This window comes from Monodon monoceros, unplaced genomic scaffold (genome assembly GCF_005190385.1).
Source record: "Monodon monoceros isolate NGI ecotype Baffin Bay Population unplaced genomic scaffold, NGI_Narwhal_1 Super_Scaffold_12, whole genome shotgun sequence".
Taxonomy (NCBI): domain Eukaryota; kingdom Metazoa; phylum Chordata; class Mammalia; order Artiodactyla; family Monodontidae; genus Monodon; species Monodon monoceros.
Genome location: NW_021703768.1, coordinates 44,742,838 through 44,759,856, shown reverse-complemented (window position 1 = coordinate 44,759,856; position 17,019 = coordinate 44,742,838). Strand labels below are relative to the sequence as shown.

Genomic DNA, 17,019 nt, shown 5'->3' with positions numbered 1-17,019 from the left:
CCTTGTTCAACCTAACCCCCAACATGCCAGTTATAGTTTCCTCTTCTATTGCTAACATGTACCCCTCAACCTAGATGACTCTTTACCTACTCACACCTGCATGAGGCATTTGCAAGTCTTCCCTCCTACCTGTAAGAAATCATACATACGAACCTTGATGTTAAAGGATTTTTAAAGCTCCAGCTTATACTAAACCCCATAAGGTTTCCTGAACTCTTAGCCTACACAGGCTTATATTTGCCTATAATTCCCTTCTGTCTTCTGTGTGCCTTATTATTCGTTAAAACTGAGCTACGACATCCTCTGGAAAACCTCCCCTGAACCCTCTTACCCTGCCCTTAAGTAACCCTACACACTGCACATACTTGAAAACTCATTTGCAATATGTTTATCCTACAGAGCTGTGATCAATTTCAGCACAGGGGTTATCTTTATTCTTTGTACTTTCAGTACAGGGCCTGGCCTAGCAGGCCCTCATTTTACTGACTTTACTATTTGTTTTAACTTGGGAGGTTGCAGATGTAATAAATATTTACTACTAAAGAAGTCCCTGATCAAATATAAATGCAAACTAACAGAGTTTGTACCTCCACACTTTTTCACTCTCCATTCTGGATCAGATCCCTTATCATCTAGGTTGGATGACAGATCAGATTAACTGAACCTGGAGCCAGTAGACTGTTTAGCCCTGCCTCTAGTGAGGTATGGTAAGGTTCTCAGTCCTTGCTGCAGCAACTTATTCCTTATTCTTTTCTATGGATTTAGAGCCCATGTGGTACCTGTGGAATGGCTTAACTACATCGTTTTGCAGCTTCACTAGCTGAGGAAGTTTCCTATCTCTAGTTTCTGGGTTCAGATTCAATACACTAATTTTACTTTTTTCCCCCATCATGAGACCTTTCCTTCACTCCAACCTCAGGAATAATTTTGGTACTGTCCTCTGTGCCAAATTGTTGGCCTGAATATGCACTACTGAGAGATTATCTGAGCTATTATCTGGGCAGTCTTACAAGCATCCATCCACCAGACTTCAAATGCAGGCACCAAAAATCTGATGGGAACCTGATGTCTTGTAATAGTAACTTCCAATACCAAACATTGGACCTTGACTTGTTTCAAAGCTCTTGTCCCAATTTATTTCCTGTTGCTGGTACAGAGTTGCTTCTGATTCTTGACTCATGTTTAACAAAAAGGATAACATACTCTTCACCACAAACTCCCCCATCGCTTCAGAGAAAAGTTCTAGTTTCTACCAAAGGCTTTGCCTAAAGGCTCTTCCTTTAAAATAACTGAATCATATTACTGTTGACAAAATCAAGAATGGAAAAGACATTTTTTTATGTTTGTAAACACATGAAGTACAGAATGCTGGCAGAGTAACGAAGTCAAGAAAGAAATTACTGCACTTTTAGGCGATAAAAAAGTTTGTCCTAAAACTCTCCATGTTTTACTAAAGTTTTCCCATTTTCTCAGTAGAAGTCTCTATTTGTATTGCATTGATAAATCTGCATTTCTTTCAGTGTGATTCAGGATTCAATGTATTTTATCCTGGATAAATACTACAATCATCTTTACAAAAACAGGAAAAATATTTTCTTAAAAGTATTTTGCAAGACTGAAAAATCATCCAGGTAATGGTGCAAAGATCAAATACCACAACCCAACTTTTACTTGTTTCCAAAGGTCTGGTCCTTAAGACTTGGAAGAGGGATCAGCAAACTACTGTCCCTAGATAGCTAGTTTTATTGAAACAGAACACATCCAATCATTTACATATTGTCTACGGTTGCTTTCATGCTATAATGGCAGATTTGACTAGCTGCAACAGATTATATAGCCTAAATATTTACCATATGCCCTTTATAGAAAGTCTGCCAACACCCAATTTTAAAAAAATCTCCCAGAAGGAAATTACAGACATCTTAATAGGTGGCATGAAGCCTCTATGCCTCTCTTTGGGCATAAAGATTGGTCCCTATATGCCTTACTTCTCAGTACCCAAGTTTTATCCATTCTGCCAAATGACTCACTCTACAACTCACTTCACCAAAATAATAAATGCTAAACATTGTCAGGACATTAAGTTCAAATCTGAGGGGAAATACTAACTCCAAATAAAATACTTTTTCACCTCACCAAATTAACTTCTTATAAAGCAACTACTACTATTACAGTATCCAGACTAACCGAAGAAAAGTATCAGTTAATTGCTAGTTTGCCCATTTCTCCAGTCTTTAAAGAAAACCACATTAAAGATGCATTAAGGCTGAATTTGACAACAAATTCCTTACTGAAAAGGCACTCTCATATCTAAAATGTCATTACAAGGGAACCATCCTACACTGCTGGTGGGAATGTCAATCGGTACAACCACTATGGAGTACAGTATGGAGGTTCCTTAAAAAACCAGAGTTACCACATGATCCAGGAATCCCACTCCTGGGCATATATCCAAAGAATACCGTAATTCAAAAAGATACATGTACCCCAATGTTCATTGCAGCACTATTTACAATAGCCAGGACACAGAAGCAACCTAAAAGATGTGGTAGGGACTTCCCTGGTGGCGCAGCAGATAAGAATCCGCCTGCCAATGCAGGGAACATGGGTTCGATACCTGGTGCGGGAAGATCCCACACGCCGCAGAGCAACTAAGCCCGAGCACCACAACTACTGAAGCCCACAAACCTAGAGCCTGTACTCCACAACGAGAAGCCACTGCATGGAGAAGTCCGCACACCGCAATGGAAAGTAGCCCCTGCTTGCCGCAACTAGAGAAAGCCCGCGTGCAGCAACTAAGACCCAACACAGCCAAAAATAAATAAAAAATTAAATCTTAAAGAAAAAAAAGATGTTGTATATATATACAATTATTACTCAGCCATAAAAAAGGATGAAATAATGCCATCTGCAGCAACATGGATGGACCTAGAGATTGTCATACTGAGTTAAGTAAAAAATATGATACTGCTTATATGTGGAATCTAAAAAAATGGTGCAAATGAACCCATTTGCAAAACAGAAATAGTCACAGATGTAGAAAACTTATGGTTACCAAGGGGGGGGGGGGCTGTTGGGAGGGATAAACTGGGAGATTGGGATTGACATATACACACTATATATAAAATAGATAATAAAAACCTACTGTATATGTATAGCACAGGGAACTCTACTCAATACTCTGTAATAACCTATATTGGAATAGAATCTAAAGAACAGTAGATATACGTATAACTGATTCACTTTGCTATACAGCAGAAACACAACATTGTTAACAATACTCCAATAAAAATTAATTTAAAAAACAAAATGTCATTACAGAATCACAAACCTCTTAACACAAAAGTTGATACCTAAATCTAATTTTCTCAAGTCATCAATGTCACCCAGACCTAATGAGCTTATTCCATGATCTAGTGTCCATTTAAGAAGGGTAAACAGCTTTTAAAAAGTCATATTCCTCTCATCACGATCTCCAGCCCATTATCTGTTCATCTTTAGCATCCCAGAAAAAGGAAGAAACCTTAAGAGAAATGGAGTTAGCAAGTCAAACCCCAGCTTTGAATTATTTCCACAAATCACATGAAATGATGTCATTGTTGGAGGCAAATCTATTTTTAAAAGTTTGAAAGCACTGAAGCCCATCTTTATAATTAGTTCACAAGAATATGATTTACCACTAAAGTTTGATGATTACATTTCAGAAAACTGATTTTACTTTATCTATAAGGTGAGGTTTACCAAATTATCAAGCTTAGTTCGTAACTGAGCATAATGTCAAATAAATGAAGCGGAGATGAAACAGTTCAGTTATAGTTCACTGTGAGAACTCAACCAGATGTTTCACACCATACACAATCATTTAGAACAGTTTCTGCCTGTTTAATCTAACATAATTTTTTAAAATATGTATTACATGCTACTGGGAGTTCCTGTTGAATAACATGGTGTTAACAGTAGTGATTAAACAGCTAAAATTTATGGAACACCTACTATGTACTCAGGATATACACCAAGTGTTAGTGATTCTCTTCATCCTTACAGTAACTGTACGGAATAAACATCCCAAGAAGCTGACTCTCTGGATTAAGATCACAGCTCACATAAAAGGCAAAACCAGAATTCAAATCCAGGTGTAACTACTTTCACCACACTGCATGTCAATACATTAGAATCGGGCTTCCCTGCTGGCACAGTGGCTGAGAATCCGCCTGCCAATGCAGGGGACACAGGTTCGAGCCCTGGTCCGGGAAGATCCTACATGCCGCAGAGCAACTAAGCCCATACGCCACAACTACTGAGCCTGTGCTCTAGAGCCCATGAGCCACAACTACTGAGCCTGCGTGCTGCAACTACTGAAGCCCACGCGCCAAGAGCCCGTGCTCCGCAACAGTAAGTCACAGCAATGAGAAGCCCACGCACCACAACGAAGAGTAGCCGTCTCTCTCCACAACTAGTGAAAGCCCACGCGCAGCAACGAAGACCCAACACGGCCAAAAATAAATAAAATAAATAAATTTATAAAAAAAATACATTAGAATCACCATTTTTTTAAGCTAATGACATCAATGTGCAAATTTGGAAACTACTACAACATAGAGTCTTATATATACCAAGAGTTAGGACACTGCTGCATTAAACATGCTACAGTAATGTCCTAACACACCTAATGATTTGACACAAATTTCAATCACTGTTTCAGATTAGGTTTCTACAAAACAAATATTACAAATGGATAAGGTAGAGTGAAACGTACAGGATAAGTTAAATGTCAGCAAATGATTAACTGCACAAGTTATGCCTCACAAGTATACAAGAGAACTTCAATTACAAAACCTTTTAAAGTAGGTGATGACTCAATTACACATATTCTCAAGCCCTTACCTACTAACTTTTCAGGTCCATGTGTTAGATAGCACCCAGAATTATATATTAAAATAATCAAAGCTCTCTTGGGAGCGCCATCATTTTTCTAAATTCTAGCATTCAGCCCTAAGGCAGGAAATTAACATTAAATAACAAAGTAGGATCAAAACTTCTCTGCAGCACTTGGAGGTTTTAGGGATTTTACTATTGTTTGAAATGCCCTGCTCACTCATTCATCAACAGCGAAGTAAGGATTATAACCTCCAGAAACACGACTGTGCAAAAGAAAAGTCACAATATCCACCTCTCACAATTGGTGATACTCTATTATTTAAAAGCCTAGCAATATATCCCTAAGTTTATAAGCCAAAATAAAAATCTCACTTCGAAGAAAAATTTCACAAGTGCCTTTTCTAATCCAAGTATCTGAATTCTAATAAAAGCACATTTTAATAAAACATCTTTCACAAACTTTTGGAGTAAAAGATTATGGATCATCCCAGTAGAATCTGATGTCAGGTTAAGGTCAATTATATTTTGGGGAGGGTCAATAAGTTATTTAAGACATTATTATTATTTAAACTTATTCCTAAATAAGTTTAAAATGTTTATATAATCATGTTCTAACATCATTACATATAAACACTAGCAAAAGGAACTAAAAATGTTTAGATACCAAGCCCTTCAACATACTGAACTGTAATTAAGGTAAATCTAATATTATCAAGTCGATCTGATTATTTTTAGATTAACACTTCTACATTTTAACTTTAATAAAAATATATTTATGGAAATAAAAGTTATTCTAACCCTTAATATAAAACAAGATACAATTTTGGAAATGCTATTTTAAACCCATTACCATAAGAATTTTGCTCATTAAAAAAAAAGGCTGGGAAGACAGGAGAGTAGTAAAAAGGAAGGATCACAAAGGAGGAAACACTAAAAAGCTTTTCAGCCTGACATATATTCACTACCCTTAATTGCAGCAATGGTTTCACAAGTCAAAGGTTATCAAATTATATGCTTTAAATATGTAGTTTATGCCAATTTATACCACAATAAAGTGGTTGTAAAAAAGAATTTGCTGCAGAGAAACTGAGTTTGAAGCAATTAAAAGTAGTAAATTTTTTTTTCAGGCCTCTATGTCCTGGGTTTGGCAATTTCACACTAGATGTACAATGTAACTAGTTTCTATACTACTTGTGGGCTCCCTTTCAAACAATACAGCTCAAACTCTACCAGCTGCCCGTATTTCAACAGCAACTTAAAATTATGCTAAGCTTTAACCATTCTATCAAAATACATTTGTATGCCTCCACCCACTCAGTAGCCAAACTAGTTAAGGCTATAATGTAACACATAATCACACTGTCGTGTCCTGCCACACTAAACACATTCAATGACAATGTGTGAATGCACAGTAAACAATAACTGCTGATAAAGAGTTAAGGCAAAAAAGAAAAATATTATCTGAATAGAAAGCAGAAAATGCCAAAAAATTAAAAATTCCAGAATCTTTTCTGAAAGCTATTTAGAAAACACATTAAATTAGATTTCAAATGTAAACCACTTTTCTCAGATCCCTTCTAGCTTGTGTTAGCAAATACAATTTGCATCTGATAGATTTTATTAACCCATAAACGAAACAGTGAAATCTAAGAGTCCCCAAAACATTCAATATATGATACTGACAGCGCTTTGTGAAAGCATACTTTCAGGTTCTCTTGTGGCTAATGCTACATTTTACTTTAAGTGACTGGACTGACTTGCAGCATATTATATAATAAAAGCTGATTTTAAATGATAACTTTAAGATATATTTAATACTTTGTTACCACTCTAAGCCACCCTCCATAAGTTTTGTGGGGTTGAAATTGTGTTTTATTTAAATTTCCCCAACACCACCAGTCTCAGTGTAAACCAAAAAAATCTGGCTTCTGGTGGAAGCTGGGAAACGTGGGTAGGATTACTGAAGGGGAAACAGCAAAAACACTGAAGCCTTCTGAGAAAACACAATTTAAAAATCTTGAGGATTACCTCAATCACACATAAAACCGAAAACATTTTTGCTCTAAGATTATGCTCTTTACAATCAGAATATATTTAAACATGGGAGTGGGATGGAGGAAGCTAAAGTAAATGTGGATAAACAAAATCAGAAAAATCAAAAATACAAGAAAAAAAGCAAAATTACTCTTCCAGTGAGCAGTAAACAGAAATGATTCTAAAATTAATGTGCAAATGAAAACTAAAGTGGTTAACATTCATTTAATAAACTTATTAAGCAGTTGATAATAAAAAAGCTATTTTCCATAGCTTGCTTTCTCTGAACTCAAAAGGTAATCACCATCTTTAATAAAGTTTAACTTTGTTTTAATAAGTGAATAAACCACATTATGTTTACAGACCAATACCTTTAACACTACAGAGAACGACAATATTCTGAAAATCCAGTTTATTTTTCATGTTGTGGACAGATCCAGTCAGTGTGATCAGTTTTTCTGCATGTGTAATAATTTATCAAAATAAGTTTTCCCACAAGACTCTTTTCCATCAACTCTGAAAATCCTGGTCTGACAACATACCCAAATAAAGCTCTTGAAAATCACCTCTTAAAATTTGGAAGAAAATGTGGCAAGTCTTTGCTGTAACATTTACTGAACTACAAATGGCTAAAGAGCAATTTATGTTTTAAAAGGTGACTAGTACAATAGTTGAGTTCAGGAAATTAATGTTTTAGTGCACTTTGCTCCAGTTTTAGCCAACATGCTACATTGTCCTTTTTTTGCAGGGGAGAGGGGTGAGGGTGGGGGGAGCCGCACAATGTGGACTTGAGGATTTCCACTGTACGAAAAAGATATGACTCTGCAAGCAAAACAGTGTAAGCTGCCTTTTTTCTTAAGACCTGGACATTTTAAGACAGAAGCTTTGCAAAACATTACACAATTTTTTTATTATTAAATGAGAAAATCTCATTTGTTACATCGTCACATTGCTAGTCAGAGAAATGCTGCAGTGATGAAGAAAGTCAATGTTGGATCAACCAAAGTCCTCATTTCTACAACATTCATTTAACAAAGAAATAATGTTCAACACAGCCCAACACAACATTCTTGGTTTTCTTCATATTGAAGTTCCCCAAAAAAATCATCTTCTAATGGGGTATTTTACTACATAAATTATAGTTCTTCATTTTTACAATTCACCCCAAACTGTATGAGAGATGTATCACACTAAAATTTCTAAAGCTGTTAGGAAATCCTTCACACATCGTCGTCATCTGATGTGTCACTGCTACTTGTCTCTGTGTCATCATTCTCAATAGTGGGTTTGAAAGTGCTGTTTTTCCAGGGTCCAAACTTGAAGTCACAGATCAGGCCATTTTTCAAAATACCATTTTTCCTCAGACCGTTCTTCTGTAACTAAAATGTCAACAAAAATAAATGGAATAAATAAACTATCCTCCAAGAGTTACTACAAATTAAGAATGCTCTAATAATCAAATGTACCCATGAATGCAATAAAGGTAATAAAACTCCACAGATTATGATATCATTTTTGAAAAACTAGTTAGATATAGGTAATTGATCCAACCAATATAACAAAGTATTTCCTATGAATAAATCACTACCTTTGGGAGAACTGCATTTATAACTTACCAAACCACTATTAAAAATATATATATATATGTATGTGTATATGTATATATGTATATGGTATATAGTACTAGTCTAGTGAAAAGATTTTGGATCCAGACAGGGTAGGTGTGAATTTTAAGTCTGTCACTTGTTAAGGAATTAACCTTCCCAAATTTTCATTTCCTTAATGAGAACTGTAATAAATATCTTCAGGTGCTGCCTACAATATAATCAGCAACCATTAAGCTACAGCTGTTATTTTTATTATTCTGACCTAACTAGGCTATTAACATACCCCACAATCCGCTTTACTCACACTCTGCAGAATAACCAGAATACAAAGTACTCCAGTAAGTAAGGAGTATTCAAATAAGGTAAGTACAAGGTAACAAAATCAAACAGAGGCCTTTGCTTAACCACAGAGATTAAGATATTGAAAAAACTAATAAGTTATTTCTGAAAATCGGAACTGAAGGGTTAGTATGGTAAGTATGGTATAAGTAAGAAAAATGTCTGAGACTCTGGTAAGTTTTATCAAAATGAGAAATACAAATTTCTGTAAGGCCAAATCCAGTTATATAATAAGTTAATATTTGGAACTATCTATAGGTATCATAGTCTAGAGGGCTTTTTTAAGTCATAAGGATTAGGGTAAGATCCAAACCCAAAGGGCAACTTACATCACAGCTAATTTTGCTACAGACCTTGATAACTAGAAATAACAAGTCTAGAGTCTTATTAGCTCTCAATTTTCCTTTTTCCCTCCCTATTTAGCTACCTCCCTTTACTTTGAACAAATGACCTCACCACCAACTTTACTAAGAAAAACAAAAGCCATGTTCTCAGTGTTCTCAGTCTCTGGCGTTCTCAGCCACTGTGATGGTTACAAATACGCCTCATCTCTCTTTTAAAGGTACACCTTTCTAATCCCTCAAAGTTCTATCCTTGCTTCACATGATTTATCACCCAGTGCCACCTAATCTTTCCACAGCTTAAAATCAACTGTGGACAATTATGATAAAAACCAAATCTGATCTTTATCTCTGATTTCTCTAAATGCCTGCACCCTCCCCCCACCCCCGGGGGGGGGGGGGGGGGGGGGGGGGGGAATACACACACACGTCTATTTTACATATACATGTATTTATGTAAAATGCATAGAATTACACATATACATAAATATGTGTGTGTATATATATACAGTCTCCTAAAACCAGCTCCTCCTCCTCCATTCCTGTCTATAATAATGATATAATTATCAGTTCATAGGTTGAAATTTCAAAATCCTGCTGATTCTCTTTCAGATCTCAGTCTCATCAAGACCACGTTTTACTGTCATTTTTCTACTTCAGGCCCTCATTTGCCCCTTCCCTAATTATTACAATATATTCCCAACTAACCATCCTGATCCTAGTCTTCACAATTACACTTCCAATATACACCTTACACTATACCTGTACTTCCACATGTACAAATGGTTTCACATACCTAAAAATACCTCAAAAGGTTTCCTATAATAAAACACAATCTATACTCCTGACACGGCATACAAAAACCTTAATATGACCACAATGTGTTTTTTCAACCTTATATCACAGTTATAGGCACAGGCTATGAAGTCAGCCAGACTTGGGCTCAACTTCCAACTCCACTAATGATATACACTGTACAGACCTAGAGAAAGTTACCCAACCACTATGAGCCAATTAAGTTTTGTCATCTACACAGCAGGACTAATGATATTACCAACTTCATACAAATACTACAAAAATGCACTTAGCACAATTACCTAGAGGGCATTAAGAGCTCACATGACGTTACTCACAATTAGGGAGGCCACGTTAATTTATCATTCAAAATAGGGCACTTTTGAGAATGAGTAAACATGTGCCATTAATAAATACAGTGGGATTAACATGCATAAACTGGGACCCTCCAAGGCAAACTAGGACTTAGACTCACCCTACTTATTACTGTTATCAAGATCTTTCATTAAAATCTTTCTACCCAATGCTCCAGCCACTCTGAACCCCAGCATACCCTGAACTCTTACTTTTGCCTTTGTTCACTCCCTACACCAGGCATGTCATTCCCTCATCTTACCTGACAAAGGCCAATTCAAACCCAACTCAATTATGCTTTTCCAGATCACTGCAACTGGCGTTGACCTCTATATTAATTAATTAATGTAAATTCTATGTGGGCAAAAATTTTTGTTTTCCCAGCACTCTAGAATAGGACCTCAAGAAACATTTGATGAATTTGCATGACACACTCACTCTCTCCTGTCACCTTAAATATTTTGAAAATTGCTACCACATTCTGCTTTTAAACTGCAGCACTATGAAGGAGCTCATCTCTATAAACTCTAAAATCTTGGGCATAGTGAACACTTAAATGTTTGCAGAATTTGAAGAGGAGTTTAAACTCAGATTCTCAACTGTTACCAGATACAATATGAATACTTTTATAAACAGCATCAGGCCCTAATGGTTTTTTAGGCATCTAAATGTCAAATGACATGTCATCATTAACATAAATATACCCATGTCTTTATCTTTAGTTTTTTAAAAAATGGACATTATACTTACAGGCCATTGCTCTCCAACCCACAGTATGCACAAATTTTTTATATCAGTTAATTATTTTATTATCAATAGGGTTTTATCTACCTGCCCCAGTCATAACAGGGTTTTAAAGCCAATTATCTTGGTCAGGCAATATTATGTTTTCCTTGACTACTACCTTATGGTAATGATATTAAGTGGTTTTTCTTGATGCCTTTCTTCAGATTCAAAACAAATCCTTCAAAGAGATACACAAAATGGCAAACCCACACAATGGACTACTACTCACCAAACATGGGTGAGTTTCAAAAGCATGAAAGCAACCAGATCCAGGACTATAACAATATATGGTTCAATTAGTAAAACACTGTGTAACTTGGGAGATTGGGATTGACATATACACACTACTATATATAAAATAGATAACTAATAATGACCTACTGTATAGCACAGGGAACTCTTCTCAATATTCTGTAATGACCTATATGGGAAAAGAATCTAAAAAAGAGTGGATATATGTGTATGTATAGCTGATTCACTTTGCTGTACAGCAGAAACTAACACAACATTGCAAATCAACTATACTCAAATAAAAATTAATGTAAAAAAAAAGGTATCCAGGAAAAAAAATTGTGGAAAGGCAAAACTATAGGGACAGAAAGCAAATAATCAGTGTCTGCCAGGGGCTGGAGCTGGGAGTGAAAGAACTAAATGCAAAGAGGGACAATGTGGAACTTTTGGGGATCATAGTCATACAGCTATATACATTTGTCAAAACTCACCCAACTGTACACCTAACGTGAATTTCTTGTTTGTAAATTGGACAATATAATAAACATAACAAAAAAAATCCTTCAGAAGTATTACCCATCATCAGCTTGTGAAAAATAACATGGTTCACTAACTTCTGAGTAAAAAATTTACATTAACTGGGAAGGAAGAAATATGAAAGTGGAAAAGAAGTAAAATTATCTGTTTACAGACAACATGATCTTATATGTAAAAAACCTAAAAATTCTATTTAAAAACCTGTGAGAACTAACACACGTAGCAAAGTTGCAGGACATAAAACCAACACATAAAAATCAGCTGCATTTCTGTAACAATGAACAATCCAAAAAGTAAATTAAGAAAACAATTCTTAAAAAAAGAAAACAATTTTATTTATAATAGCATTAAAAAGAAAAAATACTTATCCTTAATTATAAGGAATGAACTTTAACCAAGGAGGTAAAAGACTTCTACACTGACAACTACAAAACACTGCTAAAAGAAATTTAAAATACATTAACAAACATCCCATACTCACGGATTAGAAGACTTAGCGTTGTTAAGATGCAAATATTACCACAAACAATCTACAGATTCAATGTAATCCCTATCAAATCTCACGGGTATTTTTTTGCGGAAACAGAAAAACCCATCCTAAAACTCTTCTAAAAGCTCAAGGGATTCCAGAATAGCTAAAACACTCTTTTGAAAAGAAGAGCAAAGTTGGAAGTTTCATACTTGCTGATTTCAAAACATATTACAGAACTTCCCTGGTGGCACAGTGGTTAAGAATCCGCCTGCCAATGCAGGGAACACGGGTTCGAGCCCTGGTCTGGGAAGATCCCACATGCCGCAAAGCAACTAAGCCCGTGCGCCACAACTACTGAGCCTGCGCTCTAGAGCCTGCAAGCCACAACTGCTGAACCCACACACCACAACTACTGAAGCCAGCACACCTAGAGCCCGTGCTCCACAACAAAAGAAGCCACCGCAGTGAGAAGCCAGCGCACCCCACCAAAGAGTAGCCCCCTCTAGCCACAACTAGAGAAAGCCCACGCACAGCAACAAGACCCAATGCAGGCAAAAATAAATAAATTTATTTAAAAAAAAAAGAAAAGAAAAAGGTCCTGGCTTTCCCAGGGTCCTGAATTTAGCTGAACTCACTAAACATAGCCTCCTCCATCCTTTAAAACAAAAAACAAACCCAAAAAAACCATATTACAGAGCTGCAGCAATCCAAACAATGTGGCACTGGCATAAAAACAGAACTGAAGGGACTTCCCTGGTGGCACAGTGGTTGAGAATCTGCCTGCCAATGCAGGGGACACGGGTTCGAGCCCTGGTCAGGAAAGATCCCACATGCCATGGAGCAACTAAACTTGTGCACCGCAACTACTGAGCCTGTGCTCTAGAGCCAGTGAGCCACAACTACTGAGCCCATGTGCTGCAACTACTGAAGTCCGCACGCCTAGAACCCGTGCTCCACAAGAGAAGCCACCGCAATGAGAAGCCCGTGTACCGCAACAAAGAGTAACCCCGCTCACTGAAACTAGAGAAAGCCCATGCGGAGCAACGAAGACCCAACACAGCCAAAATTAAAAATAAATAAATAAATTTATAGGAAAAAAAAAAAACCCACAAAAACAGAACTGAAGACCAATGAATAGCAAGCCCAGAAACAAACCCCTGCATATACAAATGATTTTTAACAAGGGTGCCAAGACCATTCAATACAGAAAGCACAGTCTTTTTCAACAAATGGTGTTGGGAGAAAAATATGAGAAATGAGAGGGAAGAGAGCACCACTGGTGGGGATGTAAAATGGTGTGGCTACTACAGAAAAACAGTAGGACAGCTTTTCAAAAAGTTAATAATAGATAACCATATGATGCAGCAATTCTACTTCTGGGAAAATACCTGAAAGAATTAAAAACAGGGACTCTACAGATATTGATAGAGTCTACAGCTATCTATAGACTATCTATCTATCTATAGATATAAATGCTGCTGTGAACATGGGTGTATAGGTATCTATCTATAGATAGATAGATACAGATACCTATACACCCATGTTCACAGCAGCATTTATATGGTGGATGCAATCCAAGTGTCCATCAATGAATGAATAGATAAACAAAATGTGGTACATACACATATAATGGATTATTGTGTCTTAAAAAAAGGATATTCTGATTGACCCATGCTACAGCATGGATGAATCTCAAAGACATTCTGCTAAGTGAAATAAGCCAATCACAAAAGGACAAATACGGCATGATTCCACTTATATGAGGAACCCAGACAAATTCACAGAGACAGAAAGTAGAGTGGTGGTTTCCCAGGGTTGGGGGAGCAGAGAATGAAGTTATGGTTTAATGGGTACAGAGTTTCAGTTTTACAAAATGAAAAGAACTCTGGAGGTGAGTGGTGGTAATGGCTGCATAAAAATGTCAATGTACCTAATGCCACAAAACTGTACACTTAAAAATGGCTGAAATCGTAAATTTTACATTATGCGTATTTTGCCACAAATTTTTAATTAGGACGATGAAGTCTATTTTATTATGAAGTAAATGTAACTAATTTCCTCAAAGATTTCATTCAAAACATTTAAGAAGTGTTTTGAAGATTATAATATAAATTATAATATCTCCGTATAGAAAATCACTTCTGCATGACCAGAACTATTTTAAAAAACCATAATGGATTTGAAAAAAATCTCAACTCCCTGACACTCTACTGTACATTTTCTAAGGAATACTCTTTCAAAACGGCAACTATTAAGACATTAAAAAAAAGATGTTCTAGAATATAAAATATTCCTGTACGAAGAAAAGGATAAAAAAATGAAGCTACATTTGGCAAAGCTACTGCTGTTTTCTACTTCTTATCCCCAAGTCATTTTTTAAATACCTGAAAAGTGACAAATCAGACATATTCTTTACACTAATTCCTAAGCACTGCAGATACATGGATTTAAAGAAGTCAGCATTGCAGACCTATTTAAAAGAAAGGCAAATCTGACCTACAGTGTGATGTTTAACAAATTCCTAAATAAAACTATAAAACTTTCTTTCTCCCCACCACCCAAAAATGCTTAGTTATATGCTGTTCTGATTAAGGAAGGGCAATTTTTAAAGTGAACTTATATGATTCAGCTCTTCTTACCTGTTCACTAATAACCTGGAATTCTCTCATTTCATCCTCAGTTAAGGGAGCACATGTTTCATCATTTTCACTGTCTTCTTGCCAGCCCATCTCCTTTAACAATCTGGAAAGGGGGGAAAGAATAAATTTAATTTAGAACTTAACCCAAGTAAGATAATTCCTTTTACACTGTGAGCAAGAAAACATGATCCATTTTATTGGGTTAGCCAAAAGGTTCGTTCAGTTTTTTTTCTGTAAGATGGCTCTAGTAGCACTTAGTTGTCTTTAACTTCTTTTGAAACAATTTTGTTAGACTGTATTGTAACAGCTGTCATATTCAACATGCATTTTAAAAAAAGTTTATCAAAATTGGTGAATTTTTGTGTAGCCATTTTAACAGTGAAGATGGAACAAAGAACATGTTTGGCATATTATGCTGTATTATTTCACGGAAGATAAAAACGCAACTGAAAAGCACAAAAAGATTTGTGCAGTGTATGGAGAAGGTGCTGTGACTGATCAAACGTGTCAAAAGAGGTTTGCGAAGTGTTGTGCTGGAGATTTCTCGCTGGACGATGCTCCATGGTGAGGTAGACCAGTTGAAGTCAATAGCGATCAAATCGACACACTGAGAACAATCAACGTTATACCATGCAGGAGATAGCCAACATACTCAAAATATCTAAATCAAGCGCTGGAAATCATTTGCACCAGCGTGGTTATGTTACTCGCTTTGATGTTTGGGTTCCACGTAAGTTAAGCAGAAGAAAAAAAACCCTCTTGACCATATTTCCGCATGTGATTCTCTACTTAATAATTAACAACGAAAACATTCCGTTTTTAAAACAAATTGTGACGGGCGATGAAAAGTAGATACCGTACAGCAATGTGTAATGGAAGAGATCGGACAAGCAAAATGAACCACCACCAACCACACCAAACGCCAGTCTTCATCCAAAGAAGGTGATGTGTATTTGGTGGGATCGGAAGGGCGTCCTCTATTATGAGCTCCTTCCGAAAAACCAAACGATTAATTCCAACAAGTACTGCTCCCAATTAGACCAACTGAAAACAGCACTCGACAAAAAGCATCCAGAATTAGTCAACAGAAAATGCATAATCTTCCATCAGGATAACGTAAGACCACGTGTTTCTTTGCTGACCAGGCAAAAACTGTTACCGCTTGGCTGGGAAGTTCTGATTCATCAGCCATATTCACCAGACACTGCAGCTTCAGATTTCCATTTATTTTGGTCTTTACAAAATTCTCTTAACGGAAAAAACTTCAACTCCCTGGAAGACTATAAAAAGCACCTGAAACAGTTCTTCACTCAAAAGATTAAAAGTTTTGCGAAGACGGACTTCCCTGGTGGCGCAGTGGTTAAGAATCCGCCTGCCAATGCAGGGGACACGGGTTCGAGCCCTGGCCCGGGGAGATCCCACATGCCGCGGAGCAACTAAGCCGGTGCACCACAACTACTGAGCCCACGCGCCGCAACTACTGAAGCCCGTGCACCTAGAGCCCGTGCTCCGCAACAAGAGAAGCCACCGCAATGAGAAGCCCACGCACCGCAATGAAGAGTAGCCCCCACTCGCCGCAACTAGAGAAAAGCCTGCATGCAGCAACAAAGACCCAATGCAGGCAAAAATTAATTAATTTTAAAAAAGAATAGATAAACAACAAGGTCCTACTGTATAGCACAGGGAACTATATTCAGTATCCTCTAATAAACTGTAATGAAAAAGAATCTGCATCAGTTTGCTGTACACCAAAAACTAACACATTGTAAATCAACTATACTTCAGTTAAAAAAAAAAAGATTAACAGGGAATCAACCACTTTCTCTATATGGGCAAACAAGAATACTGTAGCCATGACTGCTGCGTTTGACTTAGAGCCTTTAAAGCTTCTTATATGGCCACATATCTTGTACTAGTCTGATTATACTGTTTTTTTTTTAAACATCTTTATTGGAGTATAATTGCTTTACATTGTTGTGTTAGCTTCTGCTGTATAACAAAGTGAA

The 17,019-nt window shown here is 36.6% G+C and overlaps 1 protein-coding gene across 2 annotated transcripts in view; it reads right to left on the bottom strand.

Annotated features, from left to right (window-relative positions):
* Positions 1-7,309: 7,309 nt before the first annotated feature.
* Positions 7,310-17,019, bottom strand: part of GPBP1 (GC-rich promoter binding protein 1) — a 71,582-nt gene continuing 61,872 nt past the window's right edge. The window contains exons 11-12 of one of the 2 annotated variants that reach the window (XM_029216682.1): positions 15,014-15,116; positions 7,310-8,291 (exon numbers count right to left, since the gene is read on the bottom strand). In XM_029216682.1, the coding sequence (XP_029072515.1) occupies positions 8,133-8,291; positions 15,014-15,116 (262 nt within the window). In that variant the 3' untranslated portion in view covers positions 7,310-8,132. The remainder of the gene's footprint in view (positions 8,292-15,013; positions 15,117-17,019) is intronic. The other variant, XM_029216681.1, reaches the window with a different exon arrangement.